We start from the raw sequence: 23618 nt of genomic DNA, 5'->3' as shown, positions 1-23618 counted from the left end.
ACAATGTTTCACTATGTGGAAATTCTTCCCTTTTATCCCAAGACTACTTATTTTGGTGAGGTACCTCATGAAAGGTACAAGTACACCTATTGAGCTTGTGGCCAAGGGATGATGGTTAGGGATGCAACCCCATGCTCTTGATGTCCCTAATCCTCTGTGTTCCATAAACTGGGACTGGACAGCTCAGTAATAGTACTGTTCTGTTAATTCCTTAGCAGCATCTGGCACTGGCCATTCTCTGAGGGGAGGATACCGTGTTAGATGAACCATTTGTCTGACTCAGTGTGGTCACTTGTATTTTCTTAAGTAATGCAGAAGGCTAGAGTGTTTGTGGAATAAACACACTAATTCCAGCAAATTTAAATGGAACCTGTGAAAATTTGTCACTTAAATGTTACTCCAATGCTTTCTCTTGCATAGGAAATTTGAGGGGTTTTTTACAGAGTACTGTGTCTGCATTTAATGGGTTTGCAAGGTCCATTTTTGCAGAAGAGTGAGTTCATGGAGGCAGTAACTAACTGTCTATCTAATGCTGAAAATTGCTTTTGCAAAAACAAGCAAAGAAACAAACAGAAAACCCAAACAAAAAAAAACAAAGGAAAAGAAAAAACCTCAAGATTGTGCAGAGTTTGCACTATGAACGCACTGCTCTGGCAGGTGCGAGATCCCTTATCATCCTCTCTTTGCACTTCTAGGCTAATCCAATGCTTATTCTCACCTCTGTTCCATAGTAATAACCACTTATATTTGGCTTTAAGTTTCTAAAATTTGTTTGGTGTTTTAAATCTCTGCTATTTAGCACTTTTAATGTTGGTCACATAGATAATCAGCCACGTAAACAAGTTGACTTTCTATATTTTGGAAGACAATGGCTTACCTCCTCCTCCTCAACCAGTCAGGATAATGAGCAAACCTATTATTTAGTGCAACAAATTATCTTGCCTGATATGTTGGATTCAGTTCAGCACATTTATTACCTCATGCCACTATATTTAATTAAATTCAATCAATTTCTTTCTATTGCATGTAAGTCCCTACACTGAGTACTGTATTGTTTTTATTTGTCCTAGATATAAGGTTAATTTCTGCATGATATACTTTTAGCTCTGATGCATGATTCAGAATATATTCTAAACCCCCAGCTGTTTGCTTATTGTCTGCACTCATCAGAATCTGCAGTAAAGCTAATCCTATATCATTATAATTCTTCCCTGGGAATTTCTCTTTGGCTGCAGGAGCTCAGCAAATTAGTTGTAAAGAAAAGGCCATGAGCTACTGTTGCATGCAACATATCTTTTTAGAGGTGTCTGTCTTCGTCATTGCAAGCTCTCAAAAGCAACGTAATGAGCTTTGTCAAATGTAGATCCAGTTACTGCCAGTAACAGAAGGCATATGTCCTGGCTGAACAAAAGAGCACTTATTTTTACGTCTAACTGATGATATTGCATGATCACATTTCTGCATAATCTTAAAAAATTATTATGCAGCTGTTGTGCAAATAATAAAAAAGTGTCATGACAAAGAGATGTTTTGTAGAGGGAATTTAAATTCTATGCGTACATCCCTGTTTTAATATGCTTGGCAAATGGTGAATAATAACCCTGTCCATGTAAATGCATGTACAGAAACAAGACTCTTGGTTGTTTCTTGTTTACAGCTATACATACTTTTACCATTTTTAATTTACAATGTCCTATTTTAGTAAAGCTAACAAGGAATGCCTGATTGTTTGGTTGCATTTTTGACTGGATAAATTAACTACTACATCATAGTTCAAGAAGCGATGAGCTGCCTAGCAGGAGCCTATGACAGAGGGGTTGGGGGAAGATAGTAGAAGAGTGAGGAAAAGCGAAAAGGCACACGAGGAAGTGAATAATAAAAATAGTTCTAGCTTCCTGTCGATGGAAAAATTGCTCCAGAAAAATTGAGTTGTACAGCTCAGTTGTACAGGTTCACTGTCCTGACTTTACCAGGAGAAAATTAGATAGCATATGTCAGCACATATAGAAATGCTATAACAGCTACATAGCTACATTATGGGACAATTATTTCTTAATCTCCCACCATATGTCAACCTATGTATTCCACCTACATACCTCAAACCCTCTCTCGCATGCTTCTGGATGTCCAGGATCAAACAAAGACACCTTGAGAACTTCTCAGGGAGCCAGCTGCAAGCTGCTTCTCTTACACCAGTAGAAATTTTTCTGAGGGAACATCAATGATCAATACCAGCTGGCCATCAGGTCACCAAATAGAAATTTTCTACAGCTGAATTTCTTTGGAATTAAATACATAGGGTTCCCAGCACCATCACCACCATTAGTTCAAAATATGCTGGTAAATTATATTAGAGATGTGGGAAGCTGGTACAAGAGATCTCCTGCTCTACACATTGGCAATCACTATTACAGCAGCGTGAATCATTCGGCTAGAGTGGCAGCTGAAGAAATGAAGATAGATTTGTTTCTAGATTTCTCCAGGAATAATAGACCCACTTTCATAAACATTGAGGTAGTGGGCTTGATAACATTTGCAGAACTCAGATCCATACTCTCCAATCACATCTCAGTCAACAGCAACTCAACCAACCTCCTCTATTCATTACAACCACTGCCCATAAGTACCCCTCCCTCTGTACGGCAACAATCAGCTTCCTCCCTCACCGCATTCATGGTCTTCCTCAGACAATAACACTCCAGCCATGCCCCACTACATGGGGCCAGAGACCCCCACTCCGATCTAAGTATTGTTGCAGTGGGAGTGGAAGGGGACCAGGTTCTCTCTCTGGAGTCTCCACTCCCTCTCTCATCTCTTGGGAGCTGTGAGGTAGGGCACTTACCCATCCAAGAAAGAACAAAACCATTTCTTGTCATTTTGCTTAGACATTGGAATTCTACATCTGAACCTCCAAGAGAAACTCCTCTCCCCTCTACCCATTAGCTGTGTTGCTGCTCCTAAATCTCATTCCCCCTCCACTCAGCTTTACCAGAAAATGCCTCTGTGTTAAAATTCACAGGTACTCTCAGAAATTCCCGTGCTCTAGTCACTGCTAGTCTTGTTCATTTTTAAACAAGTTTGAGACTTGCCTAGGGAGGCAGTGCTCTTTTCATCATCTTTCTGCTTTCTTCTAACCAGGAGATTCCTACCTTCCTCAGACCATGTCTTCTTCCCTTGTGAAAAAGAAAAAAACTCACTTTTTATTACCATCATTCTCAGCTCTGGTGTTCTGGCCAAAGAAAGGAGGGCAAAGGATTCCATACGAAATTGTGTTGGTCCATATCTCCCTGCTTGTACTCACTAAATAAATACTGTAAAACTTCAGTGTTCCAGTCTGTTGAGTTTATGTAACTCAAATATGTCAAAAATGACACATTCAAGTCATTTCTATGCATATCTTTAACGACTATTAATCTTTCAGTGTACAGCATGACATGGTTTTCTTTTCTAGTGGGCATTGAAGTTGACAATGAAGAAGGCAGTGCAGCTGAGAGTGAAGATGATGACAGCAAAACAGGTAATAAATGACGGACAATTTCAATTCTACATTTCTGCAGTTTCTTGCTGCAGTGCCTGACCTGAGACAGGGAGGCTTAATTCAGTTTATTTGGCAGGTCTCCTCTTAACAAATTGATTGGCTTTAGTGAAGAGACTCAGGCAGGATTTAAAATAATCACCTGAAGCGAAGACCTCTATTACCATTTGTATGTGGTTCCCGCTAATGGCAGGGTGGCCTAGTGGCTAGGCCCCTGCGGCGCCTAGAAGCCTGAGGTGTAGGTCTTTAACTCACTCCCAAGAGGCTGTTGTATTAGTTTGGGGGTGTGGCCCCAAGAGTTTAATTTCCCCTCCAAAGGTGGGGGTTTCTCTGGGATTCTCCCCATTTGCCTGGGGGAGGGTTCAGAGGCTCCATCCTCCAGTAGCCACCCAGGTGGCAGCTCTGGCTGAGGCCCTGCATGTGTCAGAGCCAGCTCCTGCCTCTTGGCTGGTCAGCCCTGAACTGGGTTGGCTTCTCTACTTTTATGCTGCCTCTAGGTCTGACATTGGCTGCAGGCGAACCAGGCTGGGGCTTATTGGGAGAACAGGTTCTGTTTAGCCCCTCCCCTGATTGGCTGTCATTTTACTCCCTTACACCATTCTTTTAATAAACCTTAATTCCCTAGTGAATGAATTACTGTAATCCATGCTTTGACCATAGCGCACTCTGAATTTCATATTTAAACTAACACCTTTGGAAAACAACTCCAATGCACTGGTTGGAAGGCAGCAGGGCAGGCTGTCAGCTAGGTAACCTCTTAGGGATCTAGGAGTGTGGTGAGCTGTAATGATGGAATCGTAGAAAGTGTGGCTGAAGGGACATTGAGAAGTTATTTAGACCACCCCCTACACCAAGACAGGACAAAGTAGAATTAGGGCTTTCTTGACAAGTGTTCCTCTAACCTGTCCTTGAACATCTCAATGACAGTGAGTCCAAATTTTCCCCGGGAATTTGTGGACTCGCTGTTACAGCTTTCATTAAAATTTGAAAGATGTTCTTATTATCTGACCTATCACATTTGTTGCAAAATAAGCAGTTTATTTCTTATCCTACCTTCTGTGGACGTGGAGAAAATTGATTAATATCCTCTTTATAGAAGCTCTTAGTATAGCTGAAGATCCCACGTCAGAAGGCTGGAGGTTTTGTGTCTGCTTCCAGAAGCTCTGCCTGTTGGTGGTCCTTTGGGTTATGTCTACCAGTGGTGAGAATTAGTGGTTGCTTTGCCCTGCAGCAAGTATCCTAGCCACTTCACTCGCTGGTGAAAGTCAATGGCTGGGGTTAGGGAAACTCAGAACCTCCCTGCTCCACTGGGTTCCAACCCAGGGCCTAATGAAGCAGTAGTTAAAAATGTGCAGCCTAAGGAGCAGTCACCCACATATATACTTGTGGGCCACTTCCTGTCCCACCTTCTCTTCCTCTGTTAGCGTCACTGGTTTGCTTGTGGATCCCTTCTGTATTCTGTCCATGCTCTGCAGGGTCTTCCTCTCTCAATTGTGGTGGGTTGGCATTGAGGAGTGGGTCTGGCTGCTTGGGGCTTCAGAAGCTTCTTGGCAGGAGCCTGCAACTATCCGCCTAAATGCTCCGGTTTGACCTTAGCCTCCTCTGTGTACATGCCCAGCAGGAGCAGCTGATCCAGGCTTTCCAGACCCAGAGCTATGTCTTAACCTTTGCCTCCCCAGTGCAGGGCTGCTCATCCCATCACATCTATAGTTTTATTTTCTCAAGACTAAATATACTCTTTTTTTAAAAAAAAAATTTTGTTACAGGTCAGATTGTCTAACCTTTTAATCATTTGGTTAAGTTATGTTCAGCTACAGTGTATCATATAAATAACAAATTCGGTGTGTGTGGTGTGGGAGTCAGAATTGCTGGTATTGCTACACAGTGTTAACTTTCTGGTTTTGTCTCTTCCACCCACACCTATCTTGATTGCAAAGATGAAGAAGAATCTGAAAAAGAAAAGAAAGTAAATCCCAAAACCAGAAGAGGAAATGCCAGAGGAAGAGTCAGAAAGGATTCGGAGGAGGAAGAGGAGACCAGGACAGCTGGGCAACGCAGACGGAGAAACAGAATAGCACAGAGGAAACAGGCTGGGAAGGAGGACAGTGATTCTGATGGGGAATCCTGCAAAAACAAAAAGAACAGGGCAAATCAGATCTCCAAGCAGCAGGATCCGGGTGAGGATGAAGAAGACAATAAAGGGGGCAGAAAAGGAAAAGGCAAAAATGAGACCAAACAGGAAAAACAACCCAGTGACAAAGGAGAAAAGGAGAAGGATGACAAGAAAAAAGCTAGAAAGAATGATTCAAGGTAATCATTTATGTCACCTGAAATCTATATGAACTTATGGTTATAGTTATGAGGGTCCCACAGACAGAATGACTCCCTTAGGTATAAAGGCCATTTAAAAAAACAAAAACAAAAAATCCCTCCAAGATTTCATAGAAGCAGCATTTGAACTGGTTGTAAATAGAGAGCATTCAGATCTCTTCCCTTCAAAAGCTTAGCACTTATACATAAACTAAACGAAAACTGTCAGAAGTTTTTGACCCAAGTTATTTTTTTGTAAAAATGCAATATAATTGAAATTAAAGTGTTTCACAATACAGATTGATTTCAGTTATTTTTTTCTAATTCCAAAAATAGAAAAGTTGAAAAAACTGTATTGGCTTAATTTTGAACTTTGTTTAAAAAATCAAGTTTTGTTTTTGAGGAAATAATTTTTTTGACCAGCTGTGGGTTGGACATGACACCCAATAAAGAGCAGTGGGGCAGATAAAAGTTCTAATGTATATGTTTTATTCTACCTTGTTTGCAATGTCTCTTTCATTCCATACAGCATCCTTTCCTTACTGACTCCACATTATCATGTTTTATTTCTCATATGCCCACACACATGCCTCTCAGAACCAGTTACAACACTTTTAATAACGTAGAGAGTCCCTTAGGTGAAAAGGAACCCTCCTCAGTTGCCTTGGTAAGAAAAGTCTTCACCTGCTTTGTGCTGCCTCAGCTGGTCCAGGGAGAAAGGATTTAGACCTTTTCTCATAAATAGTATAATAGTCTATTCCTTATCATTCCTTCTGTTGTTAGAAAGAGTTCTCCTTTGCTTTAGGATTCAAGTGCTTTGTGATGATATCTGAGACATTTTCTCTTTGATTATCAGTACATTGACCTAGATCTTCATGTCATTCTCCCACTTGCTCATCTCAACACCAAATAATAAATATGTATGATTGGTTATCAGCAAGAATCTTTCTTTCTGGAGGGTTTCTCCACACCCAGCAGCGTGATTTTTTATGGCATGTTCTTGCTGAATTTTTATGGACAATGAGTTCAACTCCTTTAACATTCAGCTCTCTTTGGTATGTAGCATTTGATTCTTTATTAACAGACAATTTAGTAATTGTAGGATCCTAGTTTTTTTTCCGACTCAGTCTAATGTGTTTCATACAATCATCTCTTTTTATGTTCTTCCCACATAACAGTTGTTACCAAAGCTAGAACTGAGTGAAGAATGAAAAAAAAAATTACTGCTTTCTAATAAGAATTTAACTTTGCCTGTGCTGGTAGAACTTTTATTAGCTTTCCATGGTCATTCATGCTGATAAACGTTTTGGTGCACGTATTAACAAAAAACACATTTTTGGTCCATAAGTGAGGTCCAGTTAGTCACTCAACTCATGGTTCTAGCAAATGGAATGTGTTTTGATGGGCATTCAATGTAGTTTATAAATCCTACATTATGTGACTTAATCATGTAACTCAAATATCAGATCATGCACATCAAGCATTCAGAAATGTAATAGCAGCAATTTCCTGTGAATGGCGATCCACAGTCAACCGGCGCTGTGAACAGTCATACCTGCAGACACATAGGAAAATAAAGTGACTGGCGGCCCATCAGGGGCTAACCCCAGTGAACCACCTCTGGCCCTTGGGCCACTTATTGCACACCCCTGGTCTATAGGCTAACCTTTGCAGGAACAATCCATTCCTAAAACTAATTCAAATAGTAGCTTCCTACAGGCTTCAGTCCATTCACAGAACATTTAAGAAACAGGAAAAAGAGCTAAAATCACTGCAGTAAATTGTTTGCTGAGGTTTAGCCGTCATCCTTAAGCACTGATTTGAACTGAGCTCAACTATTTTAAAGCATTTTCCTGCCTGCTGTTGCTGCTGCAAAATAGTTTCTGAGACCAACAGTTATTTGTTGGTGGTCATATATGCAAGAGAAGTGGGTTATGTGGCTTCAGTTGCCACCGATTTCAGTTCCCCACAGCTTCAGCTCTGGGTCTAACCATAAGAATCTCAGTGTTCACCAGGGTGGATGCTCACAGAATAAATACAGACCCCAGCATTGGTCTGGTTTTAGGTTTATCTTTGAACGGTGGGGGGAGGAACTAGTCAGGCTATCTCAGACTTCTAGCTGCATACAGTCCAACTCAACCAGATCACCTCACCCCACTTCTGCACTAGAGTGGTCTGCTGAGGGGAGCCCTGTGTGAGCCACATCTTATACAGTGATGATGACTGCCCTGTATCCCCCCACAATAATTTCAAGCATAGGTTATATTCCACAATTCTTACATGGGGTGATAACATAAATTGTGACTTTACAACAATAAGTTGTTTACGATAGGTGAAACCCCACTGCTTCATCTGCTACCCAGCAGGTCTTGCAAACAAAGCAACTATTTATTCACATAGACACGCCTTGAAACTCTTCACCTTCCACGTAAGTGAGCCATAAAGAACACATTCCTCAAATCCTTGCTACCTTACACAGGGAAAGCATTAAGAACAATTTAACAACTGCACTCATGCCAACACTTACCCCAGAGATCACCCCTTATCACAACAAGCACCATTCTTTGTCCATTGGTCTCTGAAGAAGTAGTTTGAACTAGCATATGCAAGTCAACCCAGGAGGTGGCATTACTCTGCAAGGGGAGTTACAACCTAGCTGATTTTTCTTAATCATCATCCACTATTATTTGTTCCTGGTAGAGTTGTGGTAGTGCTTCCTCACAGAGTAGAACGTGATCATGCTGTCAGCCGTTCAGATAAAGCAATGAACACTAAAGATGCTACATAGGGATTGCAATATTTGTCTCATCTCCTGCTTAAAAAAATTGTGATCCAAAGTAATATGTAAGCTTAATACCAAAGGGTCTTTCAACGATAGCTCAGAAAATTGCCATATCTGTCACAACTATCTTTAGCCATGTTATTCAGTTCAATATTGAGGGAATATTACCGAACACAGTCCCATATCCAGTACATTCTGAGCTACCCACTAACAGCATGGAGTCAGCTTAGCTTATCTTGACTGTAATATGTATCTGCCTTCATGTATAATTGGAGATGGGCTGCTGAAAAGATGTTTACATATTTATTAGATTTATGCTGGAGTTTAAATTAAGTTTTATGCTGGAGTAGATTTGGGGTTGGACATTGCTGAAATCTCACAATGTTTTTCCTCTAAAGCAGAAGTCATGTAAAAATAGCTGATTTTGTGAGAGTTGCAAAATCAATTTCTCATGAAAACTTTCCATACCATTATGGGGTAATAAGATTTTGGCCACATATAAACTGGACTCCCAAAATAAGCCCCTTTGGAACCAAAGCCATGCAGTGAGGCAGAAATTAGAACACAACACTCCTTCCTCCCAAATTCAAAGGAGTAGAGATCTGAGATTCTGGTTCTAGCCCCTCAGCTTGTATAAAACATGCATAATTTACAGAGTTATTTGCTCTGCTTTTCTGCATTAATAGGACAGATGGTGGTCATTATTGCAATTTAAAAGCCAGATTACGACTAGCTCTGCTTAGGTGTCAGGGGATGAGAGAGTGATGTTATTGCTTTTACTAGTCCAAACAAGCCCACAGAGGCAAGCCTTCATGGGCGAGAGTGAACATTGTACTGTTCAGCAGGGTTTGCAGCTCCTGGCCACAGTTCACTCCCCAGGGCTTCAGAGGGAATTCTGTGTTAATCATAAACTAAAAAATAACTGGGGGAAGAAATGGCTGTCTCAAAAGGGTGGTTTGCAAGCTCCCCTCCCCTCCCCTGGTTTAAGCACCCCTTTATAAAGGACTATGAGATGTGCCAGATTAGGTTTCCTTACATGAACCTTTAAACCTAGCAGATTGGATTACCCATGAGGGGCAGCTCCCTTGCTCTCTAAAGGCCTGATCCACTGCCTATTGAAGTCAAAGGAAAAATTCCCATTGGCTTCAATGGATTTGGATCAGGTCCTACATCTCTGTCTCTGTCTTAGTCCAGCTCAGTTTCAGTACTTCAAGCTCCAAATACTTCATTTCAGGTTCAGGGTTACGGAAATTCAAGTTCAGAGTTACAGTTGCAAGACACAGACCTAGAGTATCATCTAGTATTTCAAGTTAAGGAGTTAGTACCAATTATCTGCCTGAGTGAAACCTTCTATAACCCTCATGTTTTTCAACTGACTGTATCTATCCCTCCATTTTTGTTTGAAGCTCTGACTCCAATGACTCAGAAGAGGAGCCAATTACAGAGGAGGAATTGGCCAAGCTGAAGGAAGAGGTAGAAGAGAAAAAGAAACTAATTGCCACATTACGAAACAAGCCCTGGAAGATGAAAAAGAAACTAGACATCCTGAAGTATGGTCAGATTCAAAATGAATAACACTGTCACTGTGGTGTCTGTTGTGTACACTCTCTTTTTATAGTTTTTCCTCATGTTTTACCTTTATTTCCATATCTGTTGAACTCTAAGCAGCCCCACAGATCAGGCACTTCTTAATTTTAACTTTTTTCCCCTCTAAAAGTCCATCCTTGGGACTCAGGTGGTATTTAATGTCACTGCTCCTTAACCTCCTTAGATAGGGGGTCAAACTATGATGAAGTTAACTCTAATCATTTATGAATTCAGAAAACAGATACATATAAGAAAAATCAAGGTTATAGAGAATACTCTAGACTATAGAATTCTCACATAGTTACAGTCTTTTAATTTTTTTTTCACTTTAAAGTTCAGTTTACCCTTCCAGCATTAACACTAAAAGGCTCTCATTATGGGCTTGTCTACACTACCACTTTCCTTGAAAGGAAGGATGGCAATAAGGGTTTGGGGAGTTTACTAATGAAGTGCTGCTGTGCATACGCAGCATTTCATCAAGCAAATTCCCCCCCTCCCCCTCCCCCCACCAGTGGCAACTTCGAAGTTTTAAACTTCGAAGTACCGTCATGCATCTAGCTGTGGTGCACCTGCTGGTACTTCAAAGTGCCGGGGTAACTTCAAAGTCCCTTTACTCTTCAAAATTTTAGTGTAGGTGGATATGCTATCTGGTGTCTGTTGAAGTTGTCTCATTTTCAGTTTCTTTGTGTTTTATGGTTGTGTTTTGGTATTCTGGTTCAGGGATTTTCAATTTAGATAATCACTGAGCAGTTTTTAAAAGCCCACTCCAGGTAATTTTCTCACGTCTTTTGATATTAAGATGCCAAATTTTAAAACAATATATTTACGTTAATTTAAAATTTTTAATTATATGCAAATTAATTAAAATAACTTAGTTAAAATAACTTGTAAATTTAGATTAGTTAAACTATACTTTTGCTATCCTGATTCGGAGTGTAGAAACATATTAAACTTTATTTTCTCACATCAGGGTCTCGTGACTGCACAAGTACATATCAATGTGCGCTTTGGTGTCTTTTCAAAATAATAGTTTTTTTTGTGCTGTGTTAAACACACAGCTGTCTTTGAAGTAGGCTTAGGAGCATTTTAATAGCTGACCCTAAAAATATCAGCAATCTAGGTAGAAATGACAGTTCTTGAGATCAGTTCTTTATACAAAAATCTATTTTTGTAAGCCAATGAATCATATTTGTTACCATATAGGAGCATCAAATACATTCCAAAAAGTAGTTAAATCTAAATTTATATAGTCACCATCATGTATAGAGATTCATATCTCAGCTCAGCAGAAAACCAAACAAAATGAAACTAGAACCTAAAAGTTAATAACTAGGCCACAGTTTCAAACACTGCTGCTTTAAGTTCAGCTTCTAAATTCATATTTAGTTTACAAAAGTGGGTTGATTTCACAGAAGTCAATTCAATAGTGAATGCACATCATCATTTTTGTTCTTTATGCCTACTGGCAGGTAGGGCAGATAAAAAGGTCTTCCACTTCTGTCAATGGCCAGCCTCTCAATAGTGCCCCGAGTGTGATTTATGCTCTTCATTTCTGCTTCAACACTTTGGCACCATGTTGTCTTGAGTCATCCTTGTTTCTGCTTCCCTTCAGGAGTCCAGTGCACAGCGGTCTTTGTGATGGAGCTTCCATCTTTCCTGAGCATGTGCCCAATCCATCTCCAGCATCTTTTCATAATTATGGTGGCCATGTCATCTTGCTTGCCCCTGAAAGTAGGTCCTGATTTGAAATTATTCTGGGCCAAAAAATATGGAGGATCCTCTGAAGGCTTCAGGTTTGAAAGTTTAACAATTTATCAAGGTCATACTCTGTAATCCACCAGCATTCAGATCCATATAATAACGTTGATAAAACATAGCTCTGAAAAACTTCAGTTTGGTGTGGATGCTGTATTGTGGTATGGATGCTGTACCACACAGCATTCAGACTCATGAAGACATTTCTGGCTTTACCGAGTTTGCTCTGAATATCGCTTCTGATGGTCCATCTTGTCTGATGATACTACTCAAGTATGTAAAGCTCTGTGTAGCAGGTAGGTCATGGCCATCAATCTTGAATGATGCCGATGCCCCAGTGTTTAGGGTAATGACTTCTGTCTTCTGGATCACTCTTAATCTGACCTGTTTTCCAAAGGTGCAGAGTTGATTTGTCTTCTGTTGCATATGACGAAGAGTATAGGAGAGCAACAGGAGGTCATCAGAAAAATCAAGGTCCTCTAGTGTGGAGAAGATGGACCATCTGATGCCTCTTGGCTCATTCTGTTGGAGGGTGCATAACCCAGTCTAAGACTAAGTTAAGAGCATTGGAGACATGATGCATCCGTGCCCTTACTCCAGTCTTAATTTTGAAGCACAGATCACTGTTTCCCAAGTTAAATTGTTATAAAATCTCTCGAGCTGTACTACTTGTTGTGATATTCCATACACTCTCAAAATACACCAACTATCCCTATGAATGCTGTTGAAGGCTTTTTCAAAAATCAATAAAGTTAACGAATGATGGCCTCTTCCATTCAGTGAATTGCTCATGATGTTATGCAAAAATTCGAACCACACACCCACTTCCTTTGTGAAAGCCAGCTTGTTCTTTCCTCAGTGATTTGTCAACAGCATCTGAGATCCACAGAATAATGATCTTAGCAAGGATCTTGCTTGGCAGAGAGGAAAGCAATGCCATGTCAGTTGGTACAGTCATCGAGTGTTCCTTGCTTGGATATTTTAACAATAATTCCATTCGCCCTTTCCTCTAGCACCTACTTCCCTTCTCATATTGCCGTAAAGAGTTGTTGGAGAGTAGTGGCTGCATGTTCTAGGGCTGCCTTGAGCAATTCAGCACTGAGGTTGTTGCGTCCTGTAGCTTTTCCATTCTTTGCTTATTGCCATGACAGTTTCTTCCATGTTTGATGGAGCGGTATTTATGTTAAGGTCTGTTTCTCCTTCTAGAATATTGGCTTCTTCTTCTGGTGGTGGCTTGTTTAGAAGTTCCTGAAAGTATTCTGCCCAACCAACCTCTTGTTCCCTCCCCATTGTAAGTAGATTTCCTTGTTTACCCATGACAGGGACACATGTACTGGCACAATACCTACTGCAAACAAGCTTGGTGATTTTAAAGATCTTTCCTTCCTCTCTTTATGGAATCTGGCCCCAAGTGCCAAAAGTAATTTTCGAAAAATGGAACTTAGGCTATTTAGTCACATTGGGAGCTTACACTGATTTTAACAACTCAAGCTTGAGAATGCTGGTCTTCAATTTTAATTTTTATTAATGTATTTGCTCCATCCTTCTCCTGGTTATTCTATGACCAGCTGTACTCTCTGACAACTGGAGCAGATTGGTGCAATTCTTATGAAATAGTTAGTACCTGGAGGAAGAGGCTGGGTACTCCAGTACTCTATAGTTAGAAGGAGGCAAGTTATTCCATTATGCTTTCTCGAATCTCAACCAAATAAGATTTCATTGGAGGCTGTCTCACTATTCTACCTGTTTCCTTTGCTTCAGTTTTTCCTAGGGAAAAACTTATTAACTCAGAAGTTTTGGTTAAACTTCCATGACAAAGACATAGTAATAGACAAGCATCACACTGACTAGAAAAAGAGATCACATTGAAAGAATTTTGTTGTATTTTTTTTTGGTCTTTAGTTTTGTTCTGAAAATGTATGTGAACTATATATTTATACCTACATAAATTATCCTGCAATTATACAACAATGTGCCTTACAACTATACTTCTCCCATGTTGAAAGTTTTCATTCCATGTGAAAGCTACCCAAAGAAGTGAACTACTAGGATGACCATCTGTCCCACGTTAGGTGGGATGGTCCTGTATTTGGTGCACCAAAAAGGCGTCCCGACTTATTTTTCAAAAGGGATGAATTGTCCTCTTAGATCCTCAGAGGCTGGAGGTGGGGCTGGGAGCACCCGCGGCTGCTGCTGCTTCCCCGGGGCTGAGGGGCAGACACCAGCTTCCCAGCATTTGGGACAGGGAGATATGGTCGCCTTAGAACTACAAATAAATGAATAACAATGGAATATGAAGGAAATAGCAGATATAGATCAAACCTGTACCATTCACAAAGTATCTTCAAAGAAATATGGACTGCAAGGAGAATCTTCAGATAACTTGGGAGCAGCTATAGGAATGGTGACAGTGAACAAGGGATACTTGGGAGGACCTCAAATTAAAAGGAGAAGGGAAAGAATCCAGAAGCTATTACCAGTATCCCACAACAGGGGAAGGAGATCCCAGTGGCTGATACTGGAATCAACAGTCACACCCTGTTGCACTGAAATCAGTGGTAGCATTCTGACCAACTCCAGTGCAGTACTGCCCCATGAGCATTTTTTCAGTGGATGATTTCTAAATAAGAGAGGAAGTCGTAGGCAGGGGGCATTTAAACGGCATCTTTCTTCTCCAGTTGTTTTACCTTCCAATCAATACAATAGTCATACAATAGAGTTATTGTGCCAGAATATTCTGCAAATGCAACATGACAAACAAAAATAAAAACAAAAAAAAAACAAACCAACTATCACAAGCTTCTCAGTGGGATGATGAAGGAAAAGATTCGCTTCTATTAGCTTCGTACCCTCCCTGTATCAGTACTTTGATTCTATTGGTCTGATCTTATTGGCAGCCACCAAACTCAAATTAAATGGCATTTTCATTTGTCTGTTTTACTGTTGAGCCACTTCCCAGTGAGCTGCCACCTGGCAACCATTGTGTCGCTGTCAACTTTTAGTCCGTCTTTTTAAGGCTGACTTGGAGAAGTCCAAAGTGATCAATATTAATAGGACATTTCTTTTTAATGCCTTTTTACATGTTGGTGACTGAAACCTTCCTGAACTGTTACTGAAAAACGTGAGCTACCCATTTGAATCCTGTTCACCGGCAGCAACCTCTAAGTGCTGTAATACATCCTCTACTTTGTAAACGCTGAACTGCCCTACATGCAGTATACCTAGCACTTTGGAAGCTGCAACCTCATACCTAGGATTAATAATTTACTTGGACTACTTAAGGGCAATACTACCTGGCCCTATGAAATATTTATTAGCTCCTTGTGTTGGTAATTAGATTAATAAGTTTTATCCGAACCTAAAAATGCTCTTACAGTTAGAGAAAGGGCTACACTTAGGGCCTCTTTTGTGCGATTGCTAATTTACCTATAACAGGATAGAAGTGATTACAAAGCTCACTTTCACCTTTTGGTATTGTTTTTGAGACTTTCTCCTATGTGTGAGGTTGTCCCACTTTGCATATAGCAAATGATTTTTTGAAGATGCATCTCAGAACTATGCAGCTGGGATTTAATAAATTGTTGCGACGGGAGGACTGCTTTTCCTGTGCTTCTCATCAAGTGAAGAGGCTTGTTATGATTCTCCAGGGATGTACAAATAAATAAAGTTCCTATTTTCAGAGCAGTTCAAAATATGCCTAGGAAACAATGTGCTTCACATAGAAATGGGTAGAGGACAGGGAAATAGATTAATTGGGCAAACGTAACCTGATAGTTGCATGTTTAGAGCCATGCAGGACACAGGAAGTTTAAGAGGGAGTGTGTGTGTGGTGGCAGGGAATTTCCTTTGTTCTTCTTCTAAGATTCAAACCACTGAGGTCCTCACTAGGATCTCATGGCAAGTAAATCAGAAGTAACTCATTTTAATTTACTGGGGTATCCCCGTACAAAGCCATTGAGAGTCTCTGCGGGAGGAAGGATGAGCAGGCGCAGGGAGAAAGCACTCTGCAATAGCTGTTTAGTAGCTGAAGCATCACATGGGGCCTATGTCTTTCTTATTAACTTCCTTATATTCAACTACACACATTCTCTGCCTCATCACCCACAGGCCCCTTTTCAAGCTCTGCTCCACCAACAGATTTGTGTCATATCTTTTGTTAAATACTCCAGTGGGAATTTTTTCATGGAATTAAATTGTTATTGAGAAATGCACTCAACTACCAATTAAATAGGAACTTGAAGTTAGGAATGCAAATATTCCTGGATATAGCTGGGCTGGTGCAGAGCACAGAATGCTTTCTCTCTATATTTTCATGCAGCAGGGTTCCCCCCATGAGGATGCTATTTACTGGATCTTCCTAAAGCTATAACGAGTGTACAAAAATGCTCTCTAAAGCCCAGCTATAACTGGAACCTGCACCACCCACTCAAGATGAGGGCATGTACATAGAACATCATGTAACTTTGACACAGAAAATGCTTTTGTTTTGACACATGATGCTGAGTAGTGGTGAGTTTTTTCCATTTACCAGCTAATACCATGTGGTGTGTGTAGTACTCAGAAGTACTGAGACTTCATCTAGGGAGAGTGAAGTCTCTGCTCTATGGCCTCGGCTGAAAACCAGCTGGCCTTTAGCTTATGCAGTAGAGTGCAGGGCTTTAGACCCTCAGGTTGCCTGCACCAGGGATAGAACCTGGAAGCAGAGGATCTAAAGCCCTGCACTCTACCACATGACGTAAAGGTCAGCTGGCTCTCAGCCAAGGCTGTAGAGCAGAGACTTCACTCACCCCAGATGAGGTCTCAGTACCTCTGGGTACTACATTTGTATTTCCTCATTTCCTCATTTGGTGTAAGAGAGGTGTCAGAGTGGTTCCTTAATAGGAATGGTGAGTGCAAAGGTGCTTAGATAGTTCAATATGAAATATGCAGTTGTTGGTAAAGTGAAGGGCTCCTTTCTGCTTAAAACAGATCAGCTACGTAAGTGGATAATAACTAGACTAAATGATGAATTTGACCCAATGTGATTAATAAAGCTAAGCCCATAAAAGTATTGACAGATTAAATAATCATGCAGCTAAGGGTTTTTCATAACACACCCAAAGAACCACCAGGGGCCCAGTCAGCCAGCTGAAAAAGATACAGAGAGGAAGACAAGCCTAACAGTCTGTAAAGAGTGGAGGGTACCAAGTGAAAGAAGGAAGAGAAGGGCAATGTCACTGGGGAAAGTCATGGGAATGCACCAACAGTAGTCCAGGAAACCTGGATCACTACATCACTACAAAGAATGTAGCTTGCTATAGAAATCTACATCCAGCTTGCAGATAGAAACAAAAAACTCCATCCTTGCCAAAGAATCCAGGACTCCAGAGAGGGGAATAATACTGTATTCTAATACAGAGGAAAACATGTAAAAGCCATTCAGGGTGACATTCATTGCATTACAATCAGACATTACCAGTTTACATTGTTTGATTTAACTGAAGTGTTGAATTAATAGTCTAAAAATACATGGTTTTATAAAATTTGACACTGAAAAACAGTTTCATTGTTTGGGCTTAGCTAAAGTCATAATAATTTGGTAACAGAAAAGAGAATTTCTGGAGATTTTCCGGGCTCAGTTTTGGATATATGATTAATTAATGTATACAAGGGAGGAATTTGTTTCATATTAATGACATGGTGTCAGACTTCTGTTTGACTGTTATTCTTCTGACTTTCTACCCTTTTGTTGCACTTTGAAAAATGTGTTTTTTAATTTTGAAGACTGGAACAGTACAATAAAGTAAGTGATTTCTTCAGCTTTCACACTGTAGGGCTTGTGCTTGGATACAAAGTCTCCACAAATCAAGTAGTGCCACAGTGAAGGTCATGAGGTGACATGCTTCCTTCTGAATTGAACAAATAACGTTAGCAGGATCAGGGCTAGTTGCTGAATGCTTGTCATTAAATTCCTACAGTATTTTACGTGAGAATAAGAGAGATTAACTCTGGTTTATGCTGGTTGGTTTATAGTCTTTTTCTTACATAAAGCTCACCTGCAGATTTTGCAATGTTCTGACACATTGCAGCATTTTTGTTGGTGTGTATAAAGCCAGTGGGCAGCAGATTTATGCCTAAGACATAACTCCAGTCAGAGAGATTCAGGCAATTAACCTGTTTGTATAGCTTTTGGAAAAGAACCATCTGACTAATAACTAGCAGCTCTCCAACTGCCCACTAGTTTCCACATACCCATACAGGCAGTTAATCAGACTATGCCAGGCACACTGTATTTATGCTATCTCCTAAAACTCCCCCAATATACTGTTTTTGATATGACTGTGAAAACATTGGATTTTAAGAAGTCAGGTTTCTTCTATACAGTATTTTAGTCCTGCTCATTCAACAGTTAAAGCAGCCACTTCTCCTCAATAAAAGTTCATACACTGGTTTCTCAGAGTTTGTACTTACAAAATGAGAATAAAATGTGGGGTGAAGAAGATGAGCAAAATGACTGCTGTCACCTGATTATAATTTTAAAGTGCTGACATGACACAATATCTTGAAAACGTATTAAAGGAACTCTCTCCCTTTTCCTCCCCTTTCACTCTTATGTCCTTTCTGTCTCACAAGGGAATACTTTAATAATATTGTCAGTCAAAACTCTAATCTTCTGGAGCCAATTGAAGCCACAATTATGAAAAAAATGATTCAGAAACTGTATAGTTAGACAAGACATATGTGGAGGCACTGAGGAGAGAGAAATATATGTAGTCTAGAAGAAAACAGACACAAGGGAACCATGATTACAGTCTATAAAAATCTTGATGGTAACAATTAAAATGAAGAAGAATAGTTCCAGTGGATGAACAAATTAGGATCAATGGCCTGAAGAGAAGGACATACTGCTGGGGAAGAGACTAGGTTACAGAACGAGGCACCAGACTACAGATATTCAAGAATTACCTATTCTTGAATGTTTAAGAAATCGTTAGCAGAAATTAAGTAAAGATCAATTGTGAAAATGCAGTTGGCTCAGACTAGATGACTCAAGGTGTTTTCTTCTGGTTGCACTATGACAAAATTTCTGGGAAATACAAACTATAAGGGCATTACAGTAAACTCTTTCATATCTGGCAGCCCCAGGACAGGGAGGTTGCTGAATATTCAAATAGCCTGGATAATAGAAAGGTATACCTAGCAATGCATAACACTAAAGAAAAACAAGATTAGATATTAAAAAACAAATGTATGCAGAGTACTTTATTTGCCAACCACAGCAGCATCATACACTGTAAACTTATACTGTATTTGTTGTATTTATTTGTATTCACTTTCACTGTACTGTACTTATGGAAAACATAACTAAAATTTACTTATGGCTAAAGTGCTGGTTATTTGAGACTAATTGAGAATCCCAGATGATAGAATGCTGGTTATGAAAGAATTTACATAAGGAGAACCGGGATAGCTAATCATGCAATGTGGACGAACAGGACATGTTTTTCAAGACTTAAGTAGAAGGAATTCCTGTCTTTCTATAATAGGACATGCATGTCTCTTTGTTCTTATTTCTCAGGGAAGCCCAACTTTTTGTAGAAAAATTTGAAGGCGCCCTTGGAAAAGGAAAAGGGAAAAAGTTTTATGCATACAAAGTGATGATGACAAAGGTAAAGACTTTATTTCAGCAATTTCACACAAGGCAAAGGAATAGATTATTATAGATTATCACTCACCATATCGGCATAATTACCATCCCATTCTTCACTTGCATTTTTGACACTTTTAGTCCCCCTTTATCCCAAAGTAGATGAAACCATACATGTTGATTCAACCGAAACCTGTTGATTCGTCTCTAGCCTGATTATAAAAGTTACAGTTTTCCATTCAGACTAACCACAACAAAATAGTACAGTTCGAATTTCAGATTTGGAATAAAATACATTAAATGATCTGAAACAGTTTCAGCTCAAATCATAGTGAAGAAACCTCACAATCTGCTCAGACATCCCACAAACAGAAAAAAAAAGGCAAACTAGCAAATTAAGTGTTTGTTACAAATGATTAACTCAGTGCTAAGCTGGATCTCAGAGGAGTGAGTGAGAATGCATATGAGAATCCTGAGAATGCTGCTGCTTTTTCTTTGTGATCCTTTACAGAAATGGATGAAATTTCAGCGTGACTTTGAGAATTTTAAAACAGCCTGCATACCATGGGAAATGAAAATCAAAGAGATAGAAAGTAAGTACTTGTGGAAAATGACAAAAAACACTTAGCAGCAGGTGTACCCCAGAGACATCCCCGATTCCAAGAAAATTCTCACTGCTTTTAAAAGTGGAATACATTTGTACTTATTGAATTTCACCCTGTTTGCTTCAGACAATTTCTCCAGTTTGTTCAGATCATTTTGAACTTTAATCCTGTCTTCCAACCCCACTTGCAATCCCTCACAGCTTGGTATCACTGCAAACTTCACAAGTGTACCCTCTCTGCCACTGTCAAAATAATTTATGAAGATATTGGACGCACAACTGATCCCTCTGGGATCCCATTTGATATGTGCTACGGCTCAACTGTGACCCACCCTCTGGGAATAGTTTTGTAAGCTATTATTCACCCACATTATAGGAGCTTTATCTAGGTTGTACTTCTCTACTTTGCTTATGAGAAGGTCATGTGAGACAGTATCAAAAGCCTTCTGAAAGTCAAGATATATCTATCTCTTCTATTGATAAGGCTTATTACTCTGTCAAAGAAAGCTATTTTTGGCTTGACATGATTTATTCTTGACAAATTCACGCTGTTACCCATCACATTATTCTCTTCTAGGTGTTTGCAAACTGATTGCTTGATTATTTGCTCCATCATCTTTCCTGGTAGTGAAGTTAAATTGACTGGCCTGCAATTTCTGAGGTTGTTCTTATTTCCCCTTTTATTGATTGGCACAACATTTACCCTTTTCCAGTCTTCTGGAATCTCTTCTGTCTTTCACGACTTTTCAAAAATAACAAAGTTTTATTTATATTTTAGTTTTACATCAACTGTAAAATGTGCATTACTGTCAAAGGGGAATTGCATTTTCATTCAGACCTACTCTGGGTCTGAGATTCTTTCTGCTTGGGTCACTAGCCCCATACATCAAATGGAGATTCTGAAATAGACAGGTGTATCTAAAATACTTCTAAAGGTCATTTTGTAATGAGTTTTTAAAAATTACTTAGCTTGAAAAGATATTAATAGCTAATAATCAAATATATCTGTGGAGATGGATGTAGGAGATGGACGTGTTATGAGTCTCTGGGTTAGACTAAGAGGGGTAAAAAACAAGGGTGATGTCCTGCTAGGAGTCTACTACAGGCTGCCTACCCAGGTGGAAGAGGTGGATGAGGCTTTTTTTAAACAACTAACAAAGTCATGCAGGGCCCCGGATTTGTTGGTGATGGGGGACTTCAACTATCCAGATATATATAGGGAAACTAATACAGCAGGGCATAGACTATCCAGTAAAGTCTTGGATTGTACTGGACACCATTTTTTATTCCAAAAGGTTGAAAAAGCTACCAGGGGGAAGCTGTTCTAGATTTGATTTTAACAAATAGGGAGGAATTGGTAGAGAACTTGAAAGTGGAAGGCAGCTTGGGTGAAAGTGATCATGAATTCACAGAGTTCACAATTCTAAGGAAGGTTAGAACGGACAACAGCAAAATAGAGATAATGGATTTCAGGAGGGCAGATTTTCATAAACTCAGACAGCTGGTAGGTAAGGTCCCATGGGAAGCAAAACTGAGGGGAAAAACAGCTGAGGAGAGTTGGCAGTTTTTCAAAGGGACATTATTAAGGGCCCAAAAGCAAGCTATCCCGCTGCATAGGAAAGATAGAAAATATGACAAAAGACCACCTTGGTTTAACCAGGAGATCTTGCATGATCTCAAAATAAAAAAGGAATTGTATAAAAAATGGAAACAAGGACAAATGACAAAGGATGAATATAGGCAAACAACACAAGAATGCAGGAGCAAGATTAGAAGGGCAAAGGCACAAAATGAGCTCAAACTAGCTACAGGCATAAAGAGAAACAAGAAGGCTTTTTAATAAATATATTATAAACAAGAGGAAGACCAGGGACAGGGTAGGGCCATTGCTCAGTGAGGAGGGAGAAACAGTAACAATGGAAATGGCAGAGATGCTTAATGACTTCTTTGTTTCAGTCTTCACTGAGAAGTCTGATGAAGGAATGCCCAACATAGTGAATGCTAGTGGGAAAGGGGTAGGTTTAGAAATTGAAATAAAAAAAGAACAAGTTAAAAATCACTTAGGAAAATTAGATGCCTGCAAGTCACCAGGGGCTGATGAAATGCATCCTAGAATACTCAAGGAACTGATAGAGGAGGTATCTGAGCCTTTATCTATCTTCTTCGGAAAATCATGGGAGAACGGAGAGATTCCAGAAGACTGAAAATGGGCAAATATAGTGCCCATCTATAAAAAGGGGAATAAGAATAACCAAGGAAACTCAGGCCAGTCATCTTAACTTCAGTGCCAGGAAAGATAATGGAGCAGGTAATTAAAGAAATCATCTGTAAGCACTTGGAAGGTGGTAAGGTGAGCGGAAACAGCCAACATGGATTTGTAAAGAACAAATCATGTCAAACTAATCTGATAGCTTTTTTTGATAGGATAACGAGCCTTGTGGATAGGGGAGAAGTGGTAGATGTGGTATACCTAGACTTTAGGAAAGCATTTGTTATGGGCTCGCATAATATTCTTATAAAAAACCTAGGCAAATACAATTTAGATGAGGCTACTATAAGGTGGGTACATAACTGGCTGGATAACCATACCCAGAGAGTAGTTCTTAATGGTTCTCAATCCTGCTGGAAAAGTATAACAAGTGGGGTTCCGCAGGGGTCTGTGTTCGGACCAGTTCTGTTCAATATCATCATCCACGATTTAGATATTGGCATAGAAAGTACGCTTTTTAAGTTTGCAGATGATACCAAGCTGGGAGGGGTTGCAACTGCTTTGGAGGATAGGGTCATAATTCAAAATGATCTGGATAAATTGGAGAAATGGTCTGAGGTAAACAGGATGAAGTTTAATAAGGACAAATGCAAAGTGCTCCACTTGGGAAGGAACAATCAATTTCACACATACAGAATGGGGAGAGACTGTCTAGAAATGACAACAGCAGAAAGGGATGTTGGAGTTATAGTGGACCACAAGCTAAATATGAGTCAACAGTGTGATGCTGTTGCAAAAAAAGCAGACATGATTCTGGGATGCATTAACAGGTGTGTTGTGAATAAGACATGAGAAGTCATTCTTCTGCTCTACTCTGAGCTGGTTAGGCCTCAGCTGGAGTATTGTGTCCAGTTCTGGGCACCACAGTTCAAGAAAGATGTGGAGAAATTAGAGAGGGTCCAGAAAAGAGAGACAAGAATGATTAAAGGTCAAGAGAATGTGACCTATGAAGAAAGGCTGAAAGAACTGGGCTTGTTTAGTTTGGAAAAGAGAAGATTGAGGGGAGACATGATAGCAGTTTTCAGGTATCTAAAAGGGTGTCATAAGGAGGAGGGAGAAAACTTGTTCTTCTTGGCCTCTGAGGATAGAACAAGAGGAAATGGGCTTAAACTGCACCAAGGAGGTTTAAGTTGGACATTAGGAAAAACT

The 23618-nt window shown here is 39.8% G+C and overlaps 1 protein-coding gene across 1 annotated transcript in view; it reads left to right on the top strand.

The window, feature by feature from the left end:
• Positions 1-3429: 3429 nt before the first annotated feature.
• The window catches only part of TMC1 (transmembrane channel like 1), a 69233-nt gene continuing 49044 nt past the window's right edge, over positions 3430-23618 (top strand). The window contains exons 1-6 of the mRNA XM_074994768.1: positions 3430-3508; positions 5479-5845; positions 7824-7829; positions 10034-10177; positions 19528-19618; positions 20108-20189. Coding sequence (XP_074850869.1) covers positions 3430-3508; positions 5479-5845; positions 7824-7829; positions 10034-10177; positions 19528-19618; positions 20108-20189 — 769 coding nt within the window. The remainder of the gene's footprint in view (positions 3509-5478; positions 5846-7823; positions 7830-10033; positions 10178-19527; positions 19619-20107; positions 20190-23618) is intronic.

This window comes from Carettochelys insculpta, chromosome 5 (assembly GCF_033958435.1).
Source record: "Carettochelys insculpta isolate YL-2023 chromosome 5, ASM3395843v1, whole genome shotgun sequence".
Taxonomy (NCBI): Eukaryota; Metazoa; Chordata; order Testudines; family Carettochelyidae; genus Carettochelys; species Carettochelys insculpta.
Note: the sequence above shows the minus strand (reverse complement) of the source record. Positions and strands in the feature narration are given on the sequence as shown.